The 23,928-nt window shown below is 42.5% G+C and overlaps 2 protein-coding genes across 2 annotated transcripts in view; one reads left to right on the top strand and one right to left on the bottom strand.

Moving 5' to 3' along the window:
* Positions 1-3,209: 3,209 nt before the first annotated feature.
* EEF1AKMT4 (EEF1A lysine methyltransferase 4) lies at positions 3,210-23,035 on the bottom strand. The gene is made up of 3 exons (XM_073675329.1): positions 22,752-23,035; positions 15,118-15,401; positions 3,210-6,273 (listed from the first exon to the last, which is right to left on the bottom strand). Exons 1-3 carry the CDS (start codon positions 22,933-22,935, stop codon positions 5,986-5,988), a joined length of 756 nt encoding a protein of 251 aa, XP_073531430.1. The 5' UTR covers positions 22,936-23,035; the 3' UTR covers positions 3,210-5,985.
* Positions 22,970-23,928, top strand: part of ALG3 (ALG3 alpha-1,3- mannosyltransferase) — a 51,292-nt gene continuing 50,333 nt past the window's right edge. Inside the window, exon 1 of the mRNA XM_073675328.1 lies at positions 22,970-23,302. Coding sequence (XP_073531429.1) covers positions 23,110-23,302 — 193 coding nt within the window. The 5' untranslated portion in view covers positions 22,970-23,109. The remainder of the gene's footprint in view (positions 23,303-23,928) is intronic.

The raw sequence follows: 23,928 nt of genomic DNA, 5'->3' as shown, positions 1-23,928 counted from the left end.
TCCGATATACCTCTAGGGAAGAAAGTTATATCATGAACCAAAGCAGAATAAAAAAAAAAAAAAAGGAAAAAATGTGTTGTATGAACAAGACAGACAAGAATACACAACTGCCGCAGTCTCCATACCTCCTGAAGCAAATAGAGCCCCAATTAGACAAATGTAAAGGAAGAAAGCTCATCTGAGAGTCGATCCCTAACTGGATCCTAGTAGTAATAAGTGTGCTTGATCTAGTTTAATTACTTGAGATATAATGTCATGGAAAAATTTGGAGGCCAGCAGGGGAAGATAAATACAAATTCCCTATAGGCAATAAGTGATTATAAAATGTACATGAAAAATAATGCATTGGTCAACTGCATCAATATTAATCTGTTTAACCCATTAAGGACCAGAGAATGTTTTGTTTTAGCACTTAAGGTTTTTCCTCCTCGTCTCTCAAGAGCCATAACTTTTTTGTCGACGTATGAGGGCTTGTTTTTTGCAGGTCCAGTTGGACTTTTGAACTATTCAATGTACTGAAAAAAAAGTGGGATGAAATGGTGAAAATAATTCCAGCATTTTTTTGGGGAGGGGGGGGGGGGGGGGGAGTGAGGAGGGCGGGAGTTTATTTTTACAGTATTCATTGTGTGGTAAAAATAACCTGTTAACAGGATTGTCCAGGTCCGTTCAATTACGGCAATAATAAAACCTGCATTGATTTTTTTCTCTATTTCAGTGATGAAAAAAATTCAGACTATTATAAAAAAATAAATTCGCTTTGAGACGCGATTTTTTCTGTTGATGGGGCCGAGAGGGCTTTTTTTTTTGTAGTGAGCGGATATTTTTTACAGACATCAATTTCATGTACATATGATGCTTTGATTTTTTATTAAGGATTTGTTTTTTTTTTGTTTTTTTTTTACAGAGGTGAGGTGACAAAAAAAACCTGCAGTTCTGGTGTTTTGATTTTTACTCTTTATGGTGTTTACCGATCAGGTTAATGAATTCCATATTTTAATAGATTGAATTTTTATAAACGTGGAGATGTCAAATGTTTATTTTTTTAACATTTTTTCCATCATTTTTTTAGTTCCCTTAGGGGCCTTGCACCTGCAATCGTTTAATTGCTTTTACTATATACTGCCATACCAGTATTATAGTATATAGTTAAAATATCGGTCTCGTATGGAGCTCAGTCTATGACTAAACTTCACAGGAGGACAGAGACGACAGTCATGGGTATTCTGCATACTCCTGATTATCATAGCAACCCATCGGTCCCCTGCGATCGCATAGTAGGGGGCCAATGGGAAGTCTGTGCACATTGCATTGAAACACCGTTGTGAGAGACTAACAAGTTAATATAGCCGATACTGTGTATAGAATGCTGTGGAGCATCATACTGTGTATAGGCAGCTGTGGAGACCAGTATGTAGGAAGCTGTGGGGGTCTCAATGTGTACAGAGGGGCTATGGGCCATGATACTATGTATGACCATAGTCCCCATGTGAGGGACTCACCACTTTATTAAGCTGGGTGCTGTATTTGGGTACTGATCGTGGTTTTGGTGCTGTATTTGTGTACTGATGGTGGTTCTGGTGCTGTATCCCTTCATAAGAGACATTAATTTGTTCTATATAAAAGCAAAACTATGATGTTACAATATATAGTATAAGCGATCAAATCACCATTTTAGTTTTCTTCTCAGGCAGCGGAAAACCTAGAATTGGCACAGCACCCATTGCAACTTAGGACAGGTCTATAACCCATAACCAAATTTACCAACTGACGTTTATACCTAGAAACTGGTAGAAGCAAACTGGAGGATTTTACCCTCCCTGTGAACACTTAATTGGGGAACATAAAACCCATACTTTTCAGCCTCACGCTAAATACATGAAGGCTTATAGCATTACTGAAAACTTCAGAGACCAAATGTACCGTATTTCTAAACTGACAAGAAACTGGCAGCACACTTCTTTTAGACATATGAGATAGAGATTTGGTAATTTAACAAGAACGAAAACATATGATATAACCTGCTGTTCCCCAGCTTTGGGATGGCATCAGTTCTTTGAGTAATGACAGTTCAACATAAGAAAAAATGCAGTCTCAAAGCAAATCTTCATATGTAACCCAGGAGTTTATGATCCGGTTTACATTTTCCAGCCTTTCGAAAGAAAGGAGATAGATTATCCTTAACCCTTCCTTTAAATGGATGTACCTATATGTTCAGCTAGCAGGTGATTTCACACAATCTGGCATATAGTTACATCAGATGGACGGCACAGGATGCCATCCGTGTTCTGTCTGTTTTTCACTGACTGATAGGAGGAGAAGGGTGAGAAACTTTTTTTCACATCAGTGAAAAAGCTGATAAAACTTCGACCAAACTGATGAACCTCTGTCCGCTTTTCTCGAAAGTAAAAAAAAAACGGACGTCTGAATGAGGCCTTAATCACACTCAGGTCTGCTGTGTTCCAGCACAAGTCATCACCGTGGAGTGAGGCGAGCAGACTGTTTGTCAATGGTATTATGGGAGGGTGTTCTTCTTTGCTGCCTGCTTAATTGCTCATTATTACAAAGCGGAAGACTTACATGCCCCAAGTGAAATCCCTCTGGTAATGCCCACTTGGACTGAAACTTTTTTTTTTTTTTTAAAAGGTAACATACTTTGATTGCTAATATGTCCGCAAACGTGAAATTAAATGTTTTATTCTATATAACAGCTTCATACAGCTCCATCTACATAAAAAAATGAAAAAGATGAGCATCAGAATATAGGGACGAAGAAAATATATATATTTTTTCATATACAAATAAAAGTCATTTCTTGTACAAAAGTAGTAAAACAGATAACTGATATATATATATTTGGTATTGATTGATTGTATAAACCCACAGTATAAAGATAACATAATTATGGCAAACAGTGAATGTTGTTAAAAAAAAAAAAAAAAAAAGTAGTATAGCTGTAATTGTACTGATCCACAGAATCAAGCTAAAATTTGTGCAGCACAACGAACATAAAAGCATACAAACAGCATAAAAGTTAAAATGCAAAATAACAGAGGTAATTGTTGTTTTGTCCATATTCCTTGCCATAAAGAGGTAATAAAAGCTTAATGTAAATAAAATGAAGTACCCCAAAATGATGACAAACCTTCATATGAAGCAGAGAAAGTATATAAAAAAATAAATAAATAAAAAAAAAAAAAAAAGATTGTGGCTCCTCGAAAGTAACAATACACAAGTGAAAAGAAGAAAAAGGCCTGGCATAAAGAACATTTTTTTGTGCCCCTAAATTTTTGTCTCCTTAGAACCTCTATAGAGAAAAGTCAGGAAAGATTTGGACTTCTTGTCCTGTGACTCTGTGTGGACCCTTACTTTGAATTTACTGCTAGAGTCTTATCACAGTCACAATAATTCAGCAGCTTTGTGACAAAGGTGTGAGGAGGGTGCCAGTTACCAGTGACCAAGTGTTGGTCAGATTCCAGGGCCTCCACTTTGGCTGTGAACGTAGTGATCACTTCCTCAAGATCAGATACAGAACTCTACTAGTGATGAGCGAGCATACTCTTTACTCGAGATTTACGAGCATGCTTGGGTGCTCGCAGAGTATCTTCAGTGGTGCTCGGTGTTATATTTAATCGCTCCATGCTCATGATTTGCAACTGTTTGACAGCTTTAATACATGTGAGGGATGACTATTTCTTAGGCATTCCTCACATGTATTAAAGCTGTCAAACAGTCGCAAATCATGCACACGGGAGTGACTAAAACATAACACCGAGCACCGCTGAAGATACCTGGCGAGCACTCGAGCAAAAGGGTTAACAGAACATACTCGCTCATCACTACTCTCTACGCATTTAGTTCACAGTTTTTGACCATCTGCAGCCAGCAGGCCAAGGTCTATTTATATCCAGTGAAATTGTTTCAGTGTCGAGTTGAATGCTCACAACACCGCTGCAGACAATTGTTGAGCTCAGCTGAGATAGATCCCACGAGCCACTGAGCTCAGTGATTGGTTGTATGTTGCACTGTCAACGGGGTCACTACTGCTGCCAAAACACAGACCGCAGCAGCAGTGGTAGCGAGACAGCTCTGGACCAAGGGAGGGTGAATACTGTCTGATTTTGTTCGCTCTTTTACATGTCAGGCAATGTTTGGGGTCTAAAAGCAACATATTCCTTTAAAGGTTTAATCAGAGCTTAGGCATCTGCTGGGTATGTTGTGGAGACTGCTCTATACATCGGGACTCAAGCTTGCACATGACAGTACGCCCAATGTGGGGAAGGGGTTAAGAGGTAAAGTTCAAGCTACCAGTTACCAACTCTGCCATGGTTTGGAGAAACATAGAGATCTGAAGATAATCTGAATGGCAGTGTGTTAAAGCATCCGCTGGTTCGAAATGATTGCAAATCTGTAACATTTCTGGTATATGAGATGGATATGGGATATAATAGGCATTTTGAAGGTTGAGGTTTGTCAGAAAATCCCATCCTAATAATGGAATGGTGGTACAGACTCAATTTGGAAACTATGTGACATTTCAGTTTTTAGGTTTTTAATGAAATGTGTCGGATGAAGGTGAGAAGGAGCAATTTAACCTGTGTTAACGGTCATCATTATGGTGTTGAATCAGCCTCCTATGGTGCTGTTCCAGAGGGTGTCTTGAGAAATTAAAGTTATGTCTCTTGGGATACAGTAACAAAAGACTTTCATAAAACTTTTATTATATGAAAGTATAAAGCATAAAAAAAGATACAATTTTGTCACAAAGACCTAAAGAACAATGACGGAATGGCAGTGTTTTTTTGTTGTTTTTTTGTTTTGTTTTTACACTTTACACCGGGTTAAAAGCTTAAAAAAATAAAAAAATCTACAAATTTGCACCCAGCTTGCGATTTAGCACATAGAAAGTACTACAAATGGCCTTTATTAGTGATGAGAGAACGTGTTCGTATAAGGGGTTAACCGGGTTAACCGAGAGTGCTCGGGTGCTAACAGAATATCTTTGGTGTGCTCGAAAAATAGGTTTGAGTCGCCACAGCTTCATGTCTCGCGGCTGTTCGACAGCCGAAACACATGCATGGATTGCCTGTTGGTTTGTCAATCCATGTCTAACAGCCGGGAGACATGCAGCTGTGGCGACTGAAACCTATTTTTCGAGCACACCAAAGATACTCTGTTAGCATCTGAGAATGCTTGGTTAACCCCTAATCTGAGCACGTTAGCTCATCACTAGCCCTTATGCCAATACAATGATTTTTTTTTTCAACAAAGTATAATTGTATATATATTAGCATAGCTGGGAAGGACAGGGTTAAATCCCAGCTCTGCAGTGCTTGATTAGAATCATGGACTGGCCTTGGGTATCTTGACAAAGCCAACAGATATCAGTGAGTACATTGCAGCCTGTACTTGGACCCATGGCTGTAAGAATGTAGTCTAATGCACACAGTAATCCCACATCACACAAATAATGCTCACAATGAAATGAAAGTCAGAATGGTAAAATAAGCTCAGTGATGTCACAGTACAGAGCACACACTAATATCACAGTAGTGAGATAGTGATGTCATTACCTAGATATTTGCTGTTCTACTCTGTTTGCTTAACTCCCATTCACTTCTATGGGAATTTCAGAAAAAGAGCAGGACAATCCGCTGGACTGTTGTCATAATTCTACATTCAAAAAGTCCTAAAAGGAAATGAAAAAATGTATCCTTTCTGAAAACAGTACCAGTCTCATCTCTAAATGGTGTCTGGCTTTGCAGAACAGTCCTATCAATGTAAAACAAGCTTACAATAGCAGGAGAATGCTAAGGCTGCACTGAGCACCTGTACGTGGTCTAACAGGCACTGAGCACCTGTACTTGGTCTAACAGGCACAGTGCTGACAGGCTCCTTTAAACATTGGGGGACTTGGCCCATTTTAATCATATATAAACCATTACTCCTTGTTGATGTTCCTACATCGCACCTCCCATTCTTCTTCAATCATATTTGGATGTTAGTAAGAAAATCTTCATCATCACATTCTAGAAGAGTTGGCATTTGCTCCAGATCCACATGCGACTTATGAAGACTCCGTCCTCTCTCCAGGTCCGACGAGGTCAATTGTCCCCCTTTGTGCATAGCATAGAAGAAGTAATGAAAGTCTCTGCCATAAGACTCACACGACACAGACCAGCCGTACTGAGGTTGTGCATAGTGACGAGAGCGGAAATGTGGCGGGGAGAAGGTGATTGACATGAAGCATCCATTGGGGGAAAGGACCCGACTGACCTGTACAATGTAAACATATTGGTCAGAAGGAGAGAAGCTGCACGGAAATCAATGATGGAGAGCAGCACATGCAGATATACAGATGGAGCAGAGCATCAGCAACTGGCAAGAAGACATAACACCGACTAGAACATGACATGTTCTGCTTAGTTTCTTACAGGAGCAAAGTTTTCAGGAGCGGGATTATTAATGGGAAGGCCGGCTACATGAAGGAGAACTTGGGAGACGAGATGCAGCCAGGTCAGCGCACTGATTTATCAAGGGATTATGTGAAATCCGGAATCTCAGAAACTTGTATTTTCACAAGGAGGAAAAGAGAAGCATGTCTGCCCAAATAAAAAAATGCCTAGAGGCAGCTTTGTTTCCATGACAACCGAAGCAGACAACATCCAATACTGCCTTGGTCTCCATGGAAACTGACAGAGCCACAGATTTGTTTAGTATCAAGAACTCCACCTTTCACCAAAATAAAAAGGTTAGAGGTCGTCGAGAACATGTACCTAAGGTCACATCGGCAGAAGTGCATAGCTTAAAGGGGGTGTCGCAGTTTTGACCCTGCAAGATCAGAGACCTGGAAAGGTGTTTAAATATACCTTTGTGTGGCGTTTCAGCAGCATGAACGAGAAAGTGAAGGGTTAATCAGATACGCACCTCATGATAAAGTGCTATATGGGTGCTCCCCAGAAGTGCCCTCGGCTCTCCCCTCTGTAAGGCTCAATTAGACTGGCTGATTGACCATATATAATACAATACAATACAAGTCCTTTTAATGGCCTGTTTACATGGGCCGGCGAAAAATGATGGGAACAGAACTATTATCAAAATTGATTAATCTGTCCCCCATACAGAATCATGTCGTCAGCAACACATTTACTATTAACCTGGGGCAACGGGCTGCCGAGAACGAAGATTTGTATGCCGGTACAAACAATCCTATCAGCATTCTGCTAATTCGCCAGGCGTTTGACAAGTTTACAAGGGCCGGTAATTGGGAACACTAGGTAACTGATTGGCACAACTACATGGGCCTTTAGGCCTCTTTCACACGTCAGTGTGTCCGGTACGTGTTGGTGACCTTTTCCAAATGTACCGGAGACACTAACACACGCAGGCCCAATCAAATGAATGGGTCTGTGCACGTCGGTGTGTTTTCACGGACTGTGTGTCAGTGTATAAAACACGTTGACATGCCTGTTTTGTTACCTGCTAACGGGCCACAAAATGTCCCACATGGAAGACATCCGTGTGACAAATACAAGCACCTGGGAATCAGCGGTAGAGGTAGCGCTGTTCCCAAGCACAAGGTGCTGAACGCTGCCCTCATCGTTGTCCCCTGCCGGCGCTGCAATCAGCACCAGCAGGGGACCATGATGAGAGTAGTAGTCTGGTCCCGCTGTCTCCAACTGTAAAAAATAAGAATAAAATAAAAAATCCTTATAGTCACCTGTCGTAAGTATCCCCCGCTGTAATCCATGCGACCGCTCACGCCGATGAGCCGGGTAGAATGACTCGCTTCATTGAGAGGCCCCGGAGCTGAGCTCAGTGAGCGGTGTCACTGACAGGGTGCGCTCACTTCTCCCCGGCTCCTCAGTGTGAGCGGTTGCATGGATTAGAGCGGGGGACACTTAGGTGACTAAGGATTTTTTATTTCATTCATATTTTTACAGGTGGAGACAGCGGGAGCAGACATGATCATGGTCCCATACTGGTGTGGATCGTTCAGCACCCGGCGCATGGGAACGTGTGATCCTGATGCAGCACATGGTTGCCATACGGACAAGGATATCTCCGGTACCAGTTTTTCCAGTACCGGAAATATCCGGACGTGTGAAACACGCCTTAGTAACAGTTGTAGCTTTGGAGTAGGGGTGAGGAGGGCCTAGGGACAAGTAAAGCTCAGAGTCAGGGACCGTCCAGATGGCATCTTTCACAGCAGTGCACTCAATGATAACTTTAGGTACTCATTAATGCTACGGGTAAAACCCTACACAAAAGGTATGTTTAGACACCATTACTGGACCTCACTCTAGCACTGTCAGGAGTTTTACTGGGTCAATACTGCTGACAGACTCTTTAAAAGGGAAGAGATCATGATAAAATATGTCCTATTGTTTAAATCAGGTTTTTGTGTTAAATGTATTTTAAACAATTTTGGGGGAAGATTATTTTTTTAACATATCACAATTTGTATTAAAAATAAAACAGAGAAATGTTGTTATTTTCATACTGGCGACTGGGGCCTTTTTAGATGAACTTCCCATAGTTTCAGGAAACAACATATGCCTATAGTCACAGTGAACAGACACAGATTGTATCTTTTGTATTGAAGCATTTAATGAGCGTGTGCAAAGTTCATTGTGAAGGGAAAGGAACAGGGTCAGTTGTGACATCACCTGTTGTGATTGGTGGATCCTCTGTTATCAGCTTAGTATAGAGATGTTACCGGTCATTGTAATTATGCCTCTGATAAGGAGCCTTGCTGAAAAAAGTCTTCCTGAAAGGACTCAGTGGCCATTATTTTATTTTTTTTAACAAACATGATCTAAAAAAAGGCTTTTTTTTTTTTACTATATGAAATACAAAAACCTGATTTAAACAATAGGTCGTTTTCGGATTTTTTTTTCCTTTTTAAAAAGGGAAAAAAAAGAAAAGAAAATTTTGCTATGACATAGTATGTCTACTTGAAGGAAAACAAGAGAATGGAGGATGTGTTATAAATGTACATAATTATCCCTGTAATAAGCCATATAGCCTCCCTCACACATTCACATCAGTACACAATCTACAATGGAGATATGACACACGAGATGTATCTAAATGAGTTACACCTATGTGCTACTGGCATGTGAAGTGTGTGGCAGGTGTTGAGCGTAGGACTTCGTTCTTCAGAGACTTTCGTTCAGTGACATCATTGCATCACACAGATGGTACAGATTTATTGGTGCTGTGACCCTCTAAAAAAAAAATCTGATATTTAGTGACCACTGGACTACACCAACCTCATTGTCCGGTCCAGTATGAGAAGCCGTGTACTCCTCTATAACAGGATACATTGTTTAACAATTCAAACCTGCCCAGTTGTGTTGAACCTGCACCCCCTGCAGCCTTCTGCTCTTTGCCGACAGGCATGGAACCTAGGGTGGTCTTGAAGACCTCCAACTCATGGCTATACATGCTGCGAACAAGCTATTATTGGAGCTTGGAACAGTCTAGCCATTCTCTTCTGTCCTCTCTCACTAATGTTTTTTGGATTTTGGAATGCAAAGTAATGCACTGAAACTTTTTTTTTTCTTTTTAAATAAAAGGAGAATCTGTCAGTAGGTTTTTACATATGGAAGTCATGGTATGGCTTTGTAGGCACTTGTCCTCCAATAAAAATTATACTTTTTTTTTTTTTTTTTTTTTTAACAGATCCAATGCGCAAGCCATGATAAATCCACCATAGACCATATGCAAATCAGCCTAGAAGGGCACTAAGGGCGTGTCAGTGCATCAGGAAGAAGCAGTCTTACATCAATGACACACCTCAAGTGCCCTTCCAGCCTGATTTACATGTTTTCTATGCGTTCACTTAAACACTTGATTTTTATGAAAAAAAGGTAAGTTATAATTTCTAATGGCAGACAAGAGGCCACAGAGCCATACCACGCCCTTCATATGTAAAAACTTGCTGGCGGGGGCCATTTCAACTTCATAAATGTAATACTGTATATTCATATCATAATTGCTAATATAGATAAATAGGAAATGTGGCTAAATTGTACAAGAATATACATATTTATGGCAAAGACAACATGTTACTGGATGCATTAAAGGGCACCTGTCACCAGGTAAGTGCAGTCGAATCTTAAGGCAGCATGTTATAGAGCAGGGGGAGGGGAGCAGATTGATATTTTGTTTTGTGAGAAAAGATTTGGGATAATCTGTGTTTTCATCATTTAATACTCTGCTGTAAGATTTTGGATCCAGTGGGCGTTCCTATCAGTGATTGACAGCTTCCTTTGTATAAGAATGCATACAGGGATAGCTGTCGATCACTGATCGGAACGCCCACTGGATCCAAAATCTTACAGCAGAGTATTAAATGATGAAAACACAGATTATCCCAAATCTTTTCTCACAAAACGAAATCTCAATGTGCTCAGCTCCCCCTGCTCTATAACATGGAGGCTGCAGATTAGACGGCATTTTTTTTTTTAATGGTGACAGGTTCCCTTTAAGATGAGTAGTTTATATAAACTTTACTTTATTTCATGACTAAACAGTTTTATTTGTAAACTAAAACATTTTTTCTATAAAGTATAGATATTTTTAATAAAAGCTTGACTTTTCAAGATGCAGACAATATAAAACATCACCTGTGTGCCACTACACACCGCTGTCCTTCAGGCTGCATGCAGAAAAATGGAAACAAAAAAAAAAAAAAAAAGTGTTTGTAATGTAGTCACAATACAGCTAATCAGCCTGCCATGATACTTGCCATGGCCCTTGGGCTATGTTATGTAGGTTTTTTTTCTAATGTAGATAGAGGAAAAATAAATATGAGAATATAAACGGCAATAATACAAAGCAAGAAGTGCGGTATGGCACTGCAACACATGACTAGTATAGGACTGTCACACACGCACAGCACCACCTAGTGCACAACAGAAGGCATTACAGCCAAACTCAAACTACAAGGGATAGGATTAAAGAGTAACCGCTGTTTTAATTCTCAGCTCATAAATCAATAGGACACGTGAAAATAAGAAACGTTTATAATATAAATCAGAAATTTTCTTCTTTTACATTCTGGATTGATCTTTCACTTCCAACTCATGGGTAAAATTCATCTTCGGTGAAGACAGGTTTTCACATTACTGAGATACGAGATGACAAATGGTGCTCATATGAAGATGGGAGGGGGAGCAAGAGGCAGATACAGATGTTCTGCTGCAAGTTCTCCTGAAATCACAGTTACAGTTCTCCATAGAACTTTATGAGCACCAACTATCTAAGTAATGGGAAATTGTGTATTCAATGAAGACAGATTTTACCCTTGAATTTATGCAAAATTGTCTCTTCAGAGAGTAAGAGAATTAGAACACTAGCACCACCTATAGGAAGCAGCAATCCTAAGTCAATATCGACTCACCAAGGAGCCTTGTCACATGACGTAGGATAAAAGCCAAAACCAAAATCTCAATTGTCAGACAGTGTTTTGGGATTGCTACTTCCTATAGGTGGCACTAGAGTTCTGGTCCTCTTCCTCTCTGAAAAGTCAATTTGCATATTTCCCAGAGAAGCATTGCAGCTTTAAAAGTCTCCTCACCTTGACATGCTTAACATGTTACTCTCTGCAAGGAGAGACCTTACCCCTTGGATACCGGTCAGACGCCTCTCACCCAGCCAAACCAGATCTCACACTTTGCACTGATGAGGGGCAGTACCTTGAAACACTGTCTGCAAAATGAGATTTTGGCCATTATCCCAAGTCATGTGACAAGGCTCGTTAGAGAGTCGGTGTTGACTTTTAGGATATCTACTTCCTATAGGTGGCACTAGAAATCTAGTTCTCTTTCTCTCTGAAGAGACAATTTACATATTTCCCAGAGGAGAATTGCAACTTATAAGTTTCCTCACCTTGACATGCTTAACATGTCACTCTCCGCAAGGAGAAACGTTACCCCTTGGATACATTTGAATTTAGAATTTTGAGAATGATCAGTCCAAAAGGATAAAGACGCAGAAGGCTCTAATAAGATATACTAAAAGTTTCTTCTTATCACGTGTACTATTGATTTTTAAAAAAAATACATTAAAAAGATAATTACTCTTAATCTGTTATAACCAGGTCTCTATAAACCAAAATCCACACTCAATAAAGAAGTATGGAGAACTTTGGCACTCACCATTATCTAGTGCATTTTGACTGCCATTATAGTCTACTGCAGTGTGTAGATGTGCTATTACTGTAGTGAATAAATCCCACTGGCACAATGCAGTAAAACAGGACACAATGCCTTGGATGATTTTAAGCTACAGCATTCTATGTTGGGTTTTACTTTGATTCAATGCAGTGATCACAATTGTGAATTTTTCATGCTGTACCATAAAATGTGCAGTCCATTGAAGTTCTGGGTAAGACAACATCTGTAATTATTTGTGGGTTTTTTGGCAAAAACACGCGAGGATTCTTTATAAGGGGTTGTCAACTTTCAGAAAAACTGGAACAGTACAGTTGGTTCCGAAAAAAGCAAACTCTGCTTTACTTACTCTTTCAAGGTCGAGCGCAGTTTCTCCACCGCTGCCACAGTTGCCGTTATTTGGCTGCCATGGTGAAGTCACATCACTGCAGTCAGTGATCTCATGGGTTCTGAGCAACTTGCACCATTTATAGGGGCAGAGCGGCTGAGCTCACAGACTGGCTGCAGCAATGTCGACATAACATCACCACTGCAGCCAAATAATACTGACCAGGGCAGTAGCTAAGTACAGAGCACTAGAACACAAGGCTAAAGTAGAATTTTTTTTTGTTCAAATAAACAAATGAACATATTGAGAAAACATTTCTGAAATGGGACAACCCTTTTAAGCAGTGTTCACACAATGCGTGGTTTTTGATTCAATTTTCAGAAAAACAGTAAAAACACAATGTTTTTACTGCATTTTTGGAAAATAACAGCAAAAATGCATCGCAAACGCATTGTATGAAGCTCCTTAGGCTGTACTCCTACATTGCGGTTGTACAATGGTTTTACAAAGACGTTGGCACATGCGTGGTCAGAGTGCCGCTGCATATGTTTGCTTGTTTAGTACTGCATTACAGTCACAGCAGCCTGCAGGATGTGCTGATCAGTCCTGTTTATTGCACGGTGCATACAGGAGAGGTGATTGCATAAATATTTTGGTCATGCACTCCTCCTGTCTATTTCTAATTGAGTTCCTAATACCTGTATCCTTCTTGCTCACTACATGTGTAGTCCTAAACACAGGAGTAGTGTAGGGTCCCACCTGAAGAGGTCGCCTTGTTGCTGGCAAACAGACTCACTAAATTTGATCAAATATGCGTTAAGTATCTCAAAGTTATAAAGTGTATTCCATATACAGCATGCAACACAATTCATATACAGAGTACTTAGGCTTTAGAGTGCTTTTATGAATGCTCTCATTCATAGCGTCTTTCAACTACTATATACTTAAAATGGAATCTGTCAGTAGAATCAACCCTCCTAGGCTGTCTATATGGGCATGCAGGCCATAAGAAGCTAAATAAAATGATACCTTGATATATGTGATTCGATGTCTTATTCCAGAGAAATTCATGATTTTCTTATTTGCAAATAAGCTGTTAAGATCTATGTGCCAGTCTCGGACCTGCCTGAGATTCTGCCTGCAGTGCTTCTTATATATGAAAGGGGTCGTCACCAGTTTGAGCCATGTGCTAACTGACAATCTGCTCTCCTGATCTCACTGCAAGCATTTGCAGCAGCTGTCCTCTAATAATTCTTCAGTTTCATGGGGGGATGGCGAACAACACAGCAGAGCTGACTGCACTGTGAGTAGACAATTAAAGAAGTGTTTGTTATGAGACAAAGTTCACTTTTACTGCGTTATCACGCACAGTTCTGCACTGAGATCAGACTGTCAGTCATTACATGTCTCACACTGGTAATGCCTCCTTTCATTTAAAATAATCTCTGGAGGCAGATTCTCAGGGAGATCTGTGTCTGGCCCATAGGTCTTAACTTATCGCTGTTTCATGTGCTACAGATCTACCAGTTCTCTGAATGCTGAGTTCTGTATAATTCACGCCCACTGATTGACAGCTTTCTGCCTATGCACAGAGTACGCAGAAAGCTGCTAATCTGTGGTGGGAGGCAAAGTTATAAAGAGCTCAAATATGGAGGATTACATGGCAGCAGGTTTACTAGTTCTCTAGTAATAATCTGCTGCTGATAAAACAGTGATTTTATTAAAACTACAGCAAGCAGCCCAGTAAGTGACAAATCGCTAGAATAAGGGTCTATGTGTCTACATTATGCTGCTCTCATATTAAGTGGGAAAAAAAACTGGTGAAGGACTCCCTCCTTCACACGCTCATCAGCTTAGTAATCTAACTTGAGATGTGTTCGGTTAAGGGTTTGGCCACACAAGACTAACACACAAAAAAAAAATCTGACAGTCTGTAACATTCTTACCTGTCTACACTGAAAAAGGTAAATCTGCAACAGAAACTGACATTCTGCAGATTACAAAATCCACCTTGTAGGCGAATTTCAGTGTTGAGAAATTCAGCATTATGTGGATGAGATTTGTATTTATCTTTTCCGTATGGCTGGTACTGACAACTAATATGGATGTGCCATGTGGAGTCCACTAGGCACTCCACGGCATTTCTAGCCCACTAGGCACTCCATGGCATTTCTAGCCCATGTGAACACACCCTTAGTGAGCCTTCACACATGCCGATTGTGGTTGGCCATTAGCCATTGGAAAGGCTTTATACATTTAATTCGGCTAAATGTTACATTTATTGTTGTGGCATTTTATTTACCCATTTTTAAACCAAATACACTTTATCTAATAATTTTGTGCCCACCCTTCCCCTTCCTTGATTGCTCAATGGGAATCTGTCACCTCCAAAAATGCTATTTATCTGCTGGTAATCTGCAGGTAAATACCATTTTAGCTATGCTTTCCTGTGTTACTGGAGCAGCTGATAGAGGAAGAAAATGAAGCTACATTCTCCCAAGTCCCCAATCACTACACACTGAGCTTGCTGCTACCACTGCCCCGGGCACCCTGACTGCGTACCAGCTCTGCAGCGTGTGAACACTGCCTTAACCTGATCAGATAGCTTACCTCACTTAGCACTTCATCCACCAGAGTAATGGTGCCCTGGGTAACTCTCCATGGGTCTCTCTCATCCACCATCATGGCATCCAGAGTTCCTTTTTCAATAACCAGGTCAAATGTTCCATCAGGAAACTGAAGATGCCGGGCATCCATGACCAGCCAGCTCATGTCTGGTACCTTGGCATGTCTCTGTGCCATCTCCTTGATACATACTGGGGAGTAATCGATACTGACAAGTGGTCTCATTCCTTCCTTGTACAGCTCGGCACTCAATGAGCTTGTACCACAGCCTACAGGGAGACAGAGAAAAGAATACAACTCTTAGGATGGACACATCATTGTGGAATTTAGGAGCCAATTCTAACTTTCTACTAGTCAGACACCAAAACAAAACCAGCTCCCTGGCTCTTAGCATTTACCTAGTCCGGCAGTTGGATATAGATCACCATCGTGCGTATTGTAGAATGCGTACAATAACGAGTATTGTGGAAATATATTCCCCTGGAAGAACTGCCTATAGCGGAAAATACCTCCTTACGAGCAACGTTTCTCCTTGTGGAAAGCGCAGCGAACAGCGTGTGACGTCAGAGTCATAGCAATACGCAGGCTGGAGAGGTCCGCACTTCCTTCTTTACACATTTCAGAAAACACTGTTTCCTTCAAAAGAGGGGAATAGTGCAGACGCGCAGGGGACGACAGATCTGATCCGGCATCATTGCACTGCCGATACTCCATTACTTTGGGAAACAAACCCTAACAACAACTTTGGCAGTTTGGACTTGTAAACTACGAACCAGTAGCGGTGAGTTTGATGCCATGCACCTTGTGGCAGCATTTTTATATGGTTTGAACCCTATTTGAGGATGCTTATTTTGGAAACTCGATCACTCGAGAAGGACATCATCGTTGGAAAAATAGAAGGAACAAGGCGAAGAGGAAGACCAGCAACCCAACGGCTTGCTTCTATCCAGATAAAGGCGGTGAGGACCCTGGTGGACCAGCTAGGCTTGCACAAGATCAATCTTCCTACAGATCGTTCACTCAGCAAGTCGCCATGGCTCAAGATCAAGACGAAGGCAGCAAAAAAAAGTTATACAGTGCTGGCCAAAAGTATTGGCACCCCTGCAATTCTGTCAGATAATACTCAGTTTCTTCCTGAAAAATGACTGCAATCACAAATCCTTTGGTATTATTATCTTCATTTAATTTGCTTGCAAGGAAAAAACACAAAAGAGAATGAAGCAAAAATCAAATCATTGATCATTTCACACAAAACTCCAAAAAAGGGCCGGACAAAAGTATTGGCACCCTCAGCCTAATACTTGGTTGCACAACCTTTAGCCAAAATAACTGCGAACAACCGCTTCCGGTAACCATCAATGAGTTTCTTACAATGCTCTGCTGGAATTGTAGACCATTCTTCTTTGACAAACTGCTCCAGGTTCCTGATATTTGAAGAGTGCCTTCTCCAAACTGCCATTTTGAGATCTCTCCACAGGTGTTCTATGGGATTCAGGTCTGGACTCATTGCTGGCCACCTTAGAAGTCTCCAGTGCTTTCTCTCAAACCATTTTATAGTGCTTTTGGAAGTGTGTTTTGGGTCATTGTCCTGCTGGAAGACCCATGACCTCTGAGGGAGACCCAGCTTTCTCACACTGGGCCCTACATTATGCTGCAAAATTTGTTGGTAGTCTTCAGACTTTATAATGCCATGCACACGGTCAAGCAGTCCAGTGCCAGAGGCAGCAAAGCAACCCCAAAACATCAGGGAACCTCCACCATGTTTGACTGTAGGGACCGTGTTCTTTTCTTTGAATGCCTCTTTTTTTTTCCTGTACACTCTATGTTGATGCTTTTTCCCAAAAAGCTCTACTTTTGTCTCATCTGACCAGAGAACATTCTTCCAAAACGTTTTAGGCTTTCTCAGGTAAGTTTTTGCAAACTCCAGCCTGGCTTTTTTTTATGTCTCGGGGTATGAAGTGGGGTCTTCCTGGGTATCCTACCATACAGTCCCTTTTCATTCAGACGTCGACGGATAGTACGGGTTGACACTGTTGTACCCTCGGACTGCAGGGCAGCTTGAACTTGTTTGGATGTTAGTCGAGATTCTTTATCCACCATCCACACAATCTTGCGTTGAAATCTCTCGTCAATTTTTCTTTTCCGTCCACATCTAGGGAGGTTAGCCACAGTGCCATGGGCTTTAAACTTCTTGATGACACTGCGCACGGAAGACACAGGAACATTCAGGTCTTTGGAGATGGACTTGTAGCCTTGAGATTGCTCATGCTTCCTCACAATTTGGTTTCTCAAGTCCTCAGACAGTTCTTTGGTCTTCTTTCTTTTCTCCATGCTCAATGTGGTACACACAAGGACACAGGACAGAGGTTGAGTCAACTTTAATCCATGTTAACTGGCTGCAAGTGTGATTTAGTTATTGGCAACACCTGTTAGATGCCACAGGTAAGTTACAGGTGCTGTTAATTACACGAATTAGAGAAGCATCACATGATTTTTCAAAGGGTGCCAATACTTTTGTCCACCCCCTTTTTTAGGTTTGGTGTCGAATTCTATCCAATTTGGCTTTAGGACAATTCTTTGTGTTTTTTTCATTGAAGACAAATTAAATTAAGAAAATAATACCAAAGAATTTGTGATTGCAATCATTTGCAGGAAGAAACTGAGTATTATCTGACAGAATTGCAGGGGTGCCAATACTTTTTTTTGGGGGGGAAGAGAGAGCGAGAGCGAGAGCGAGAGCGAGAGTATATATATATATTTTAATAATAATAAAAAAAAAAGTGGATGGTACACCGCACTTGTAAGTCACCTGTTAGCTTCTCTCTTATCAGGCTGGTGTATTTACTTATTTATCATTATTATAATATTTACTCATTGCACTTTTTACATAAAATATTTTTCATTATTTCTTGTTAAACCTTTTTCCCCCCATGTATACACGTGGTCAAAATTGTTGGTACCCCTTGTTTAATGAAAGAAAAGCCCACAATGGTCACAGAAATAACTTGAATCTGACAAAAAGTAATAAATTAAAAATCTATGAAAATGGACAAATGAAAGTCAGTCAATGCTTTTCACCCCGGCTTCCACATAATTAAAAAAAAAATTAAACTCATGAAATAGGCCTGGACAGAAATGATGGTACCCCTGAAAATAATATGACAAAAGGGACATGTTAAATCAAGTTGTGTCCACTAATTAGCATCACAGGTGTCTACAATCTTGTAATCAGTCAGTGGGCCTGTATATAGGGCTACAGATACTCACTGTGCTGTTTGGTGACATGGTGTGTACCACACTCAACATGGACCAGAGGAAGCAAAGGAAAGAGTTGTCTCAGGAGATTAGAAAGAAAATTATAGACAAGCATGTTAAAGGTAAAGGTTATAAGACCATCTCCAAGCAGCTTGATGTTCCTGTGACTATAGTTGCACATATTATTCAGAAATGTAAGATACATGAGACTGTAGCCAACCTCCCTGGACATGGCTGCAGGAGGAAAACTGATGACAAATCAAAGACAGATAATACTATTGGTAACAAAAGAGTCCAGGATAACTTCTAAAGAGATTAAAGGTGAACTTCAAGCTCAAGGACCATCAGTGTCAGATCGCACCATCCGTCATTGTTTGATCCAAAGTGGACTTCATGGGACACGACTAAGGAGAACATCATTGTTGAAAAAAAAATCATAAAAAAGCCAGACTGGAATTTGCCAAACTACATGTTGACAAGCCACAAAGCTCCTGGGAGAATGTCAGAAGGTGCAGAAATCTCCTTGACAGTTACAGGAATCATTTGATTGCAGTGATTGCCTCAAAAGGTTGTTGAACAAAATATTAAGTTAAGAGTATCATCATTTCTGTCCAGGAATATTTCACGAGTTTAATTTTTTTTTTTTTTAAATTCTGTGGAAGCAGGGTTAAAAAGCAATGACTGACTTTCATTTGCTCAATATCATAGATTTTTAATTATTACTTTTGTCAGATTCAAGTTATTTCTGTGACCTTTGTGGGTTTTTCTTTCATTAAACGAGGGGTAGCAACAATTTTGACCACATGTGTACATGGTTATTTATCTTTGAGGTTTGTATTGCTTGTAATTGTATTTCCTTCTGGTTTTACCTTACATTGTTGGATATACACTGCTCAAAAATAATAAAAGGGAACACTCAAATAACACATCCTAGATCTGAATGAATGAAATATTCTCATTGAATACTTTGTGCTGACAACAAAAATCATCAATGGAAATCAAATTTATTAACCAATGGAGGCCTGGATTTGGAGTCACCCCCAAAATTAAAGTGGAAAAACACACTACAGGCTGATTAAACTTTTATGTAATGTCCTTAAAACAAGTCAAAATGAGGCTCAGTATTGTGTGTGGCCTCCACGTGCCTGTATGACCTCCCTACAACGCCTGGGCATGCTCCTGATGAGGTTGCGGATGGTCTCCTGTGGGATCTCGTCCCAGACCTGGACTAAAGCATCCGCCAACTCCTGGACAGTCTGTAGTGCAATGTGACGTTGGTGGATGGAGCGAGACATGATGTCCCAGATGTGCTCAATCGGATTCAGGTCTGGGGAACGGGCGGGCCAGTCCATAGCTTCAATGCCTTCATCTTGCAGGAACTGCTGACACACTCCAGCCACATGAGGTCTGGCATTGTCCTGCATTAGGAGGAACCCAGGGTCAACCGCACCAGCACAAGCATATGGTCTCACAAGGGGTCTGAGGATCTCCTCTCGGTACCTAATGGCAGTCAGGCTACCTCTGGTGAGCACATGGAAGGCTATGCGGCCCTCCAAAGAAATGCCATCCCACACCATTACTGACCCACTGCCAAACCGGTCATGCTGAAGGATGTTGCAGGCAGCAGATTGGAGACTCGATGGAGTCTCCAGACTGTCATATGTGCTCAGTGTGAACCTGCTTTCATCTGTGAAGAGCACAGGGCGCCAGTGGCGACTTTGCCAATCCTGGTGTTCTGTGGCAAATGCCAAGCATCCTGCACAGTGTTGGGCTGTGAGCACAACCCCCATTTGTGGATGTTGGGCCCTCATACCACCCTCATGGAGTCGGTTTCTAACCGTTTGTGCAGACACATGCACATTTGTGGCCTGCTGGAGGTCATTTTGCAGGGCTCTGGCAGTGCTCCTCCTGTTCCTCCTTGCACAAAGGCGGAGGTAGCGGTCCTGCTGCTGGGTCGTTGCCCTCCTACGGCCCCCTCCACGTCTCCTCGTGTACTGGCCTGTCTCCTGGTAGCGCCTCCAGCCTCTGGACACTACGCTGACAGACACAGCAAACCTTCTTGCCACAGCTCGCATTGATGAGCCATCCTGGATGAGCTGTACTACCTGAGCAACTTCTGTGGGTTATAGAGTCCGTCTCATGCTACCACGAGTGTGAAAGCACAACCAACATTCAAAAGTGACCAAAGCATCAGCCAGAAAGAATTGGTACTGAGATGTGGTCTGTGGTTCCCACCTGCAGAATCACTCCTTTATTGAGTATGTCTTGATAATTGCCATCTATTGTCTATTCCATTTGCACAACAGCATGTGAAATTGATTGTCAGTGTTGCTTCCTAAGTGGACAGTTTGATTTCACAGAAGTTTGATTTACTTGAAGTTATATTCTCTTGTTTAAGGGTCCCCTTTATTTTTTTGAGCAGTGTATTATGGCTGCTACCTGCAGTGACATTTAGGTGCACAACTATTAGATTTTTTCACCTATTTTTTCTTTATAGTTGCCCGCACCATTACGTGTTGGTTCTTGAGCAGCATCCAGTATAAGATTGGTCTGTTAGTGCCATGGTCTACATCTATTACTATGCTGTACACTTTAACGAGCCTTGCTACATGACTTAGGATAAGAAGCTAAACCAGGTGCTCCATTTGTAGACACGTGCATACGTTTTGGAGAAGACCTTGCAGTATATTTTATCTCCTGAGGTGGTGGGAAAGTCACTGACCTTTCTACTATTTTTAGGTCTGTGACTCAATGTTCCTTATGGCAGACACCACTTGAATGTCCGTTATACATGAGCCATGGAAAAAGAAAACAGCTGTGAACATGTGATATTTTGAGACCACGAACATATCGGCACCATTAGTATGGACAGGTTGTAGCAGCCGTCGTAGAAAAATATAGTCTAAGATAGGCCATCAATATCAGACCAGTGGTCCAACAACCACATCAGTTAGCTGATACACGAGGAAATGCCCTATGGGAGTAGACAGTGTAAAGAGCCAGACCACCAGCCACAGAGTTATGGGTCTCACAGACCCCTGCCTAGAATGTCATTGACTAATCACAATAGATCCTATGGTTAGGATCACTCACCAGCTCACTAATAACCTTTGACTTATTACAGGTCAGATAATTAGGTTATAGCGATTAGGGGCAAATAAAGGTCAACAAATTCTTGTTCTCACTTGAAGAGCAGGACCAGCTCCCTCTCCAAAAAAAGAGAACAAGACTTTTCTCTGCTCAGCCGCACTCCCAACCAAGCCAATAAAAACTGACAAAACACTCAAAATTCGTTAGAGAGTGAACACCTGTGATTGGCTGCAGCAGTCACATGTCCCTCTATTGTGACATCATCATTGCAGTGGGAAGTAAAGATGGTGAGGGGCCGAGTAGTGCATGACCCCTTTAAACCAATCTGATCATTTTGTGAAAAAAACAACAAAAAAAAAAAAAAACAACCACCTTGCATAGGGTTATTCTGATTACATACGTACTCCTTACTGGGGTTTTCCCCAAAATCACAAAAAGAAAGTATAGTTTGAAGACCCCCTCCAACTTTTCACTGCGCCACTTCAGGCGACTGACAGGTCTCTCCTATGTGTGTACTTGGTGAGAGACCTGCCAATCTGTTGGAGTGGTAGGGAGGTGCTAGCCGGGGGCCGAACTGGGACTAGCCACATCTCCGACTATGGTCCCCGGACGGATCTTCTAACTATAGTTCATGTGAAACACCACAGCTTTTCAGAGGATAATCTACTTAGCTCCATTGTGCAGCTGCCCGGGTCTGGGCAGCATAAACAGAGCAACAGGTCCCTGAATAGGGCCCACAGGTCCCTAGGCCAGGGCTGACACTGATAGAAGGTAGCCTCATTGTTTTAGCCAAACACAGTACAATATCACATCGTATCAGGAGACTGTAATTGCAGCATTCCATAACAAATCTGACATTGACTTTGTTTCCAGCAAAATGACAAGTGACCCCATAGAGTACCAGCATCATACCCCAAACTGCACACGGTCACAGCACTGTCCTCACTTGTGATGGAAAACCCCTTTAAATGGTTATTCCCCAAAACAAGTTATCCTCTATCTATTCAGTAGGGATAATTTGCTGAATGCTGGTGTCCTGAGCACTGGGACCACCAGAGATCCCAAGTAATGGACTGTGCACCATTGTCTATGGGAGTGCCGGAAATACCTGAGCAAAGCACGGTCCCATAGACAATGAATGGAAGAGTCTGCGTATGCGCAGCTCCACTCATGCCGGGATCGTCCGAGGTCCTGCTGCTGGAATAGAATAGGGATCCCCCTCAGCTGTATGCAGAGTATTGCCATTTGTGTAGACTAGTAGTAAGCTTGGATACCGAGTACAAGTCCTGTAGTCCGGGGCCGCAGCTCTCTCCTCACCAGGTGTGCAAAGTCACGGTACGCCCCAAACCACTCATGTCCCCCGGTGAGGAGCCGCTCCTCCTCCTCGTACCGGGAGTCCCAGTACTCTAACTCCTTGTACCTGCCCGACATGTGGAGCTCTGGAATGAGTGACGTCATCACCGGGGGCGGGGCTTGTGTGCAGCCTATCAGCGGCGTCGCTCTGTCTCTCACTAGATCCACGTGTCCTGCTCTCACGTCCCCGGTCCTGTGTGTATGTAGCCGACCCTTCCCGGCCTCGCACTGCAACTTCCTGTTTCCGGCTGGTCCGGTGCAGCTGTCACACTTACTCTGATGGCTCCGGTTGTGACTGCCCGGAGGAGGGGGGCTCCTGCCGGGGGGCGCTCCAACCTTATGGACAGTCTGCGCCGGGGATGGGACAACAAGTTCCAGGTTCTGATCGACCCCCGGTACACGGCGCTACTGGGGGTGTGCCTGTGCCTGGCCGAGCTGGTGGTCACACACTGGGTCATCCAGAGAGTCCCATGTGAGTGTGAGCCGGTGCGCTATACTGGGGCGTCCCTGGTGTGATCTGCTGGGGAGCAACCCGGTGCGATATACTGGGGCGCCACCTTGTGTGATCTGCTGGGGCATGACCCCGGTGCGATATACTGGGGCGCCACCTTGTGTGATCTGCTGGGGCGTGACCCTGGTGCGATATACTGGGGCGCCACCTTGTGTGATCTACTGGGGTGTGACCCCGGTGCGATATACTGGGGCGCCACCTGGTGTGATCTGCTGGGGTGTGACCCCGGTGCAATATACTGGGGCGCCAGCTGGTGTGATCTGCTGGGGTGTGACCCCGGTGTGATCTGCTGGGGCGTGACCCCGGTGCGATATACTGGGGCGCCAGCTGGTGTGATCTGCTGGGGCGTGACCCCGGTGCGATATACTGGGGCGCCAGCTGGTGTGATCTGCTGGGGCGTGACCCTGGTGCGATATACTGGGGCGCCACCTGGTGTGATCTGCTGGGGTGTGACCCCGGTGCGATATACTGGGGTGCCACCTGGTGTGATCTGCTGGGGCTTGACCCTGGTGCGATATACTGGGGCGCCAGCTGGTGTGATCTGCTGGGGTGTGACCCCGGAGCGATATACTGGGGCACGATCTGTT

The sequence above is a fragment of the Phyllobates terribilis genome, unplaced genomic scaffold (assembly GCF_046119375.1).
Source record: "Phyllobates terribilis strain yellow unplaced genomic scaffold, ASM4611937v1 Scaffold_3__8_contigs__length_932513732, whole genome shotgun sequence".
Lineage (NCBI taxonomy): Eukaryota > Metazoa > Chordata > Amphibia > Anura > Dendrobatidae > Phyllobates > Phyllobates terribilis.
Note: the sequence above shows the minus strand (reverse complement) of the source record. Positions and strands in the feature narration are given on the sequence as shown.

Bases quoted from the DNA above. Each gene is read 5' to 3' on its own strand.
- EEF1AKMT4 (XM_073675329.1), bottom strand. From the start codon at position 22,935: ATGACGTCACTCATTCCAGAGCTCCACATGTCGGGCAGGTACAAGGAG. The intron at 15,402-22,751 runs GTATCCAAGCTT...GTCTCCCTGTAG, and splicing joins GACTACAGGACTTGTACTCG to GCTGTGGTACAAGCTCATTG. The intron at 6,274-15,117 runs GTAAGCTATCTG...TACATTGTACAG, and splicing joins TGGATGAAGTGCTAAGTGAG to GTCAGTCGGGTCCTTTCCCC.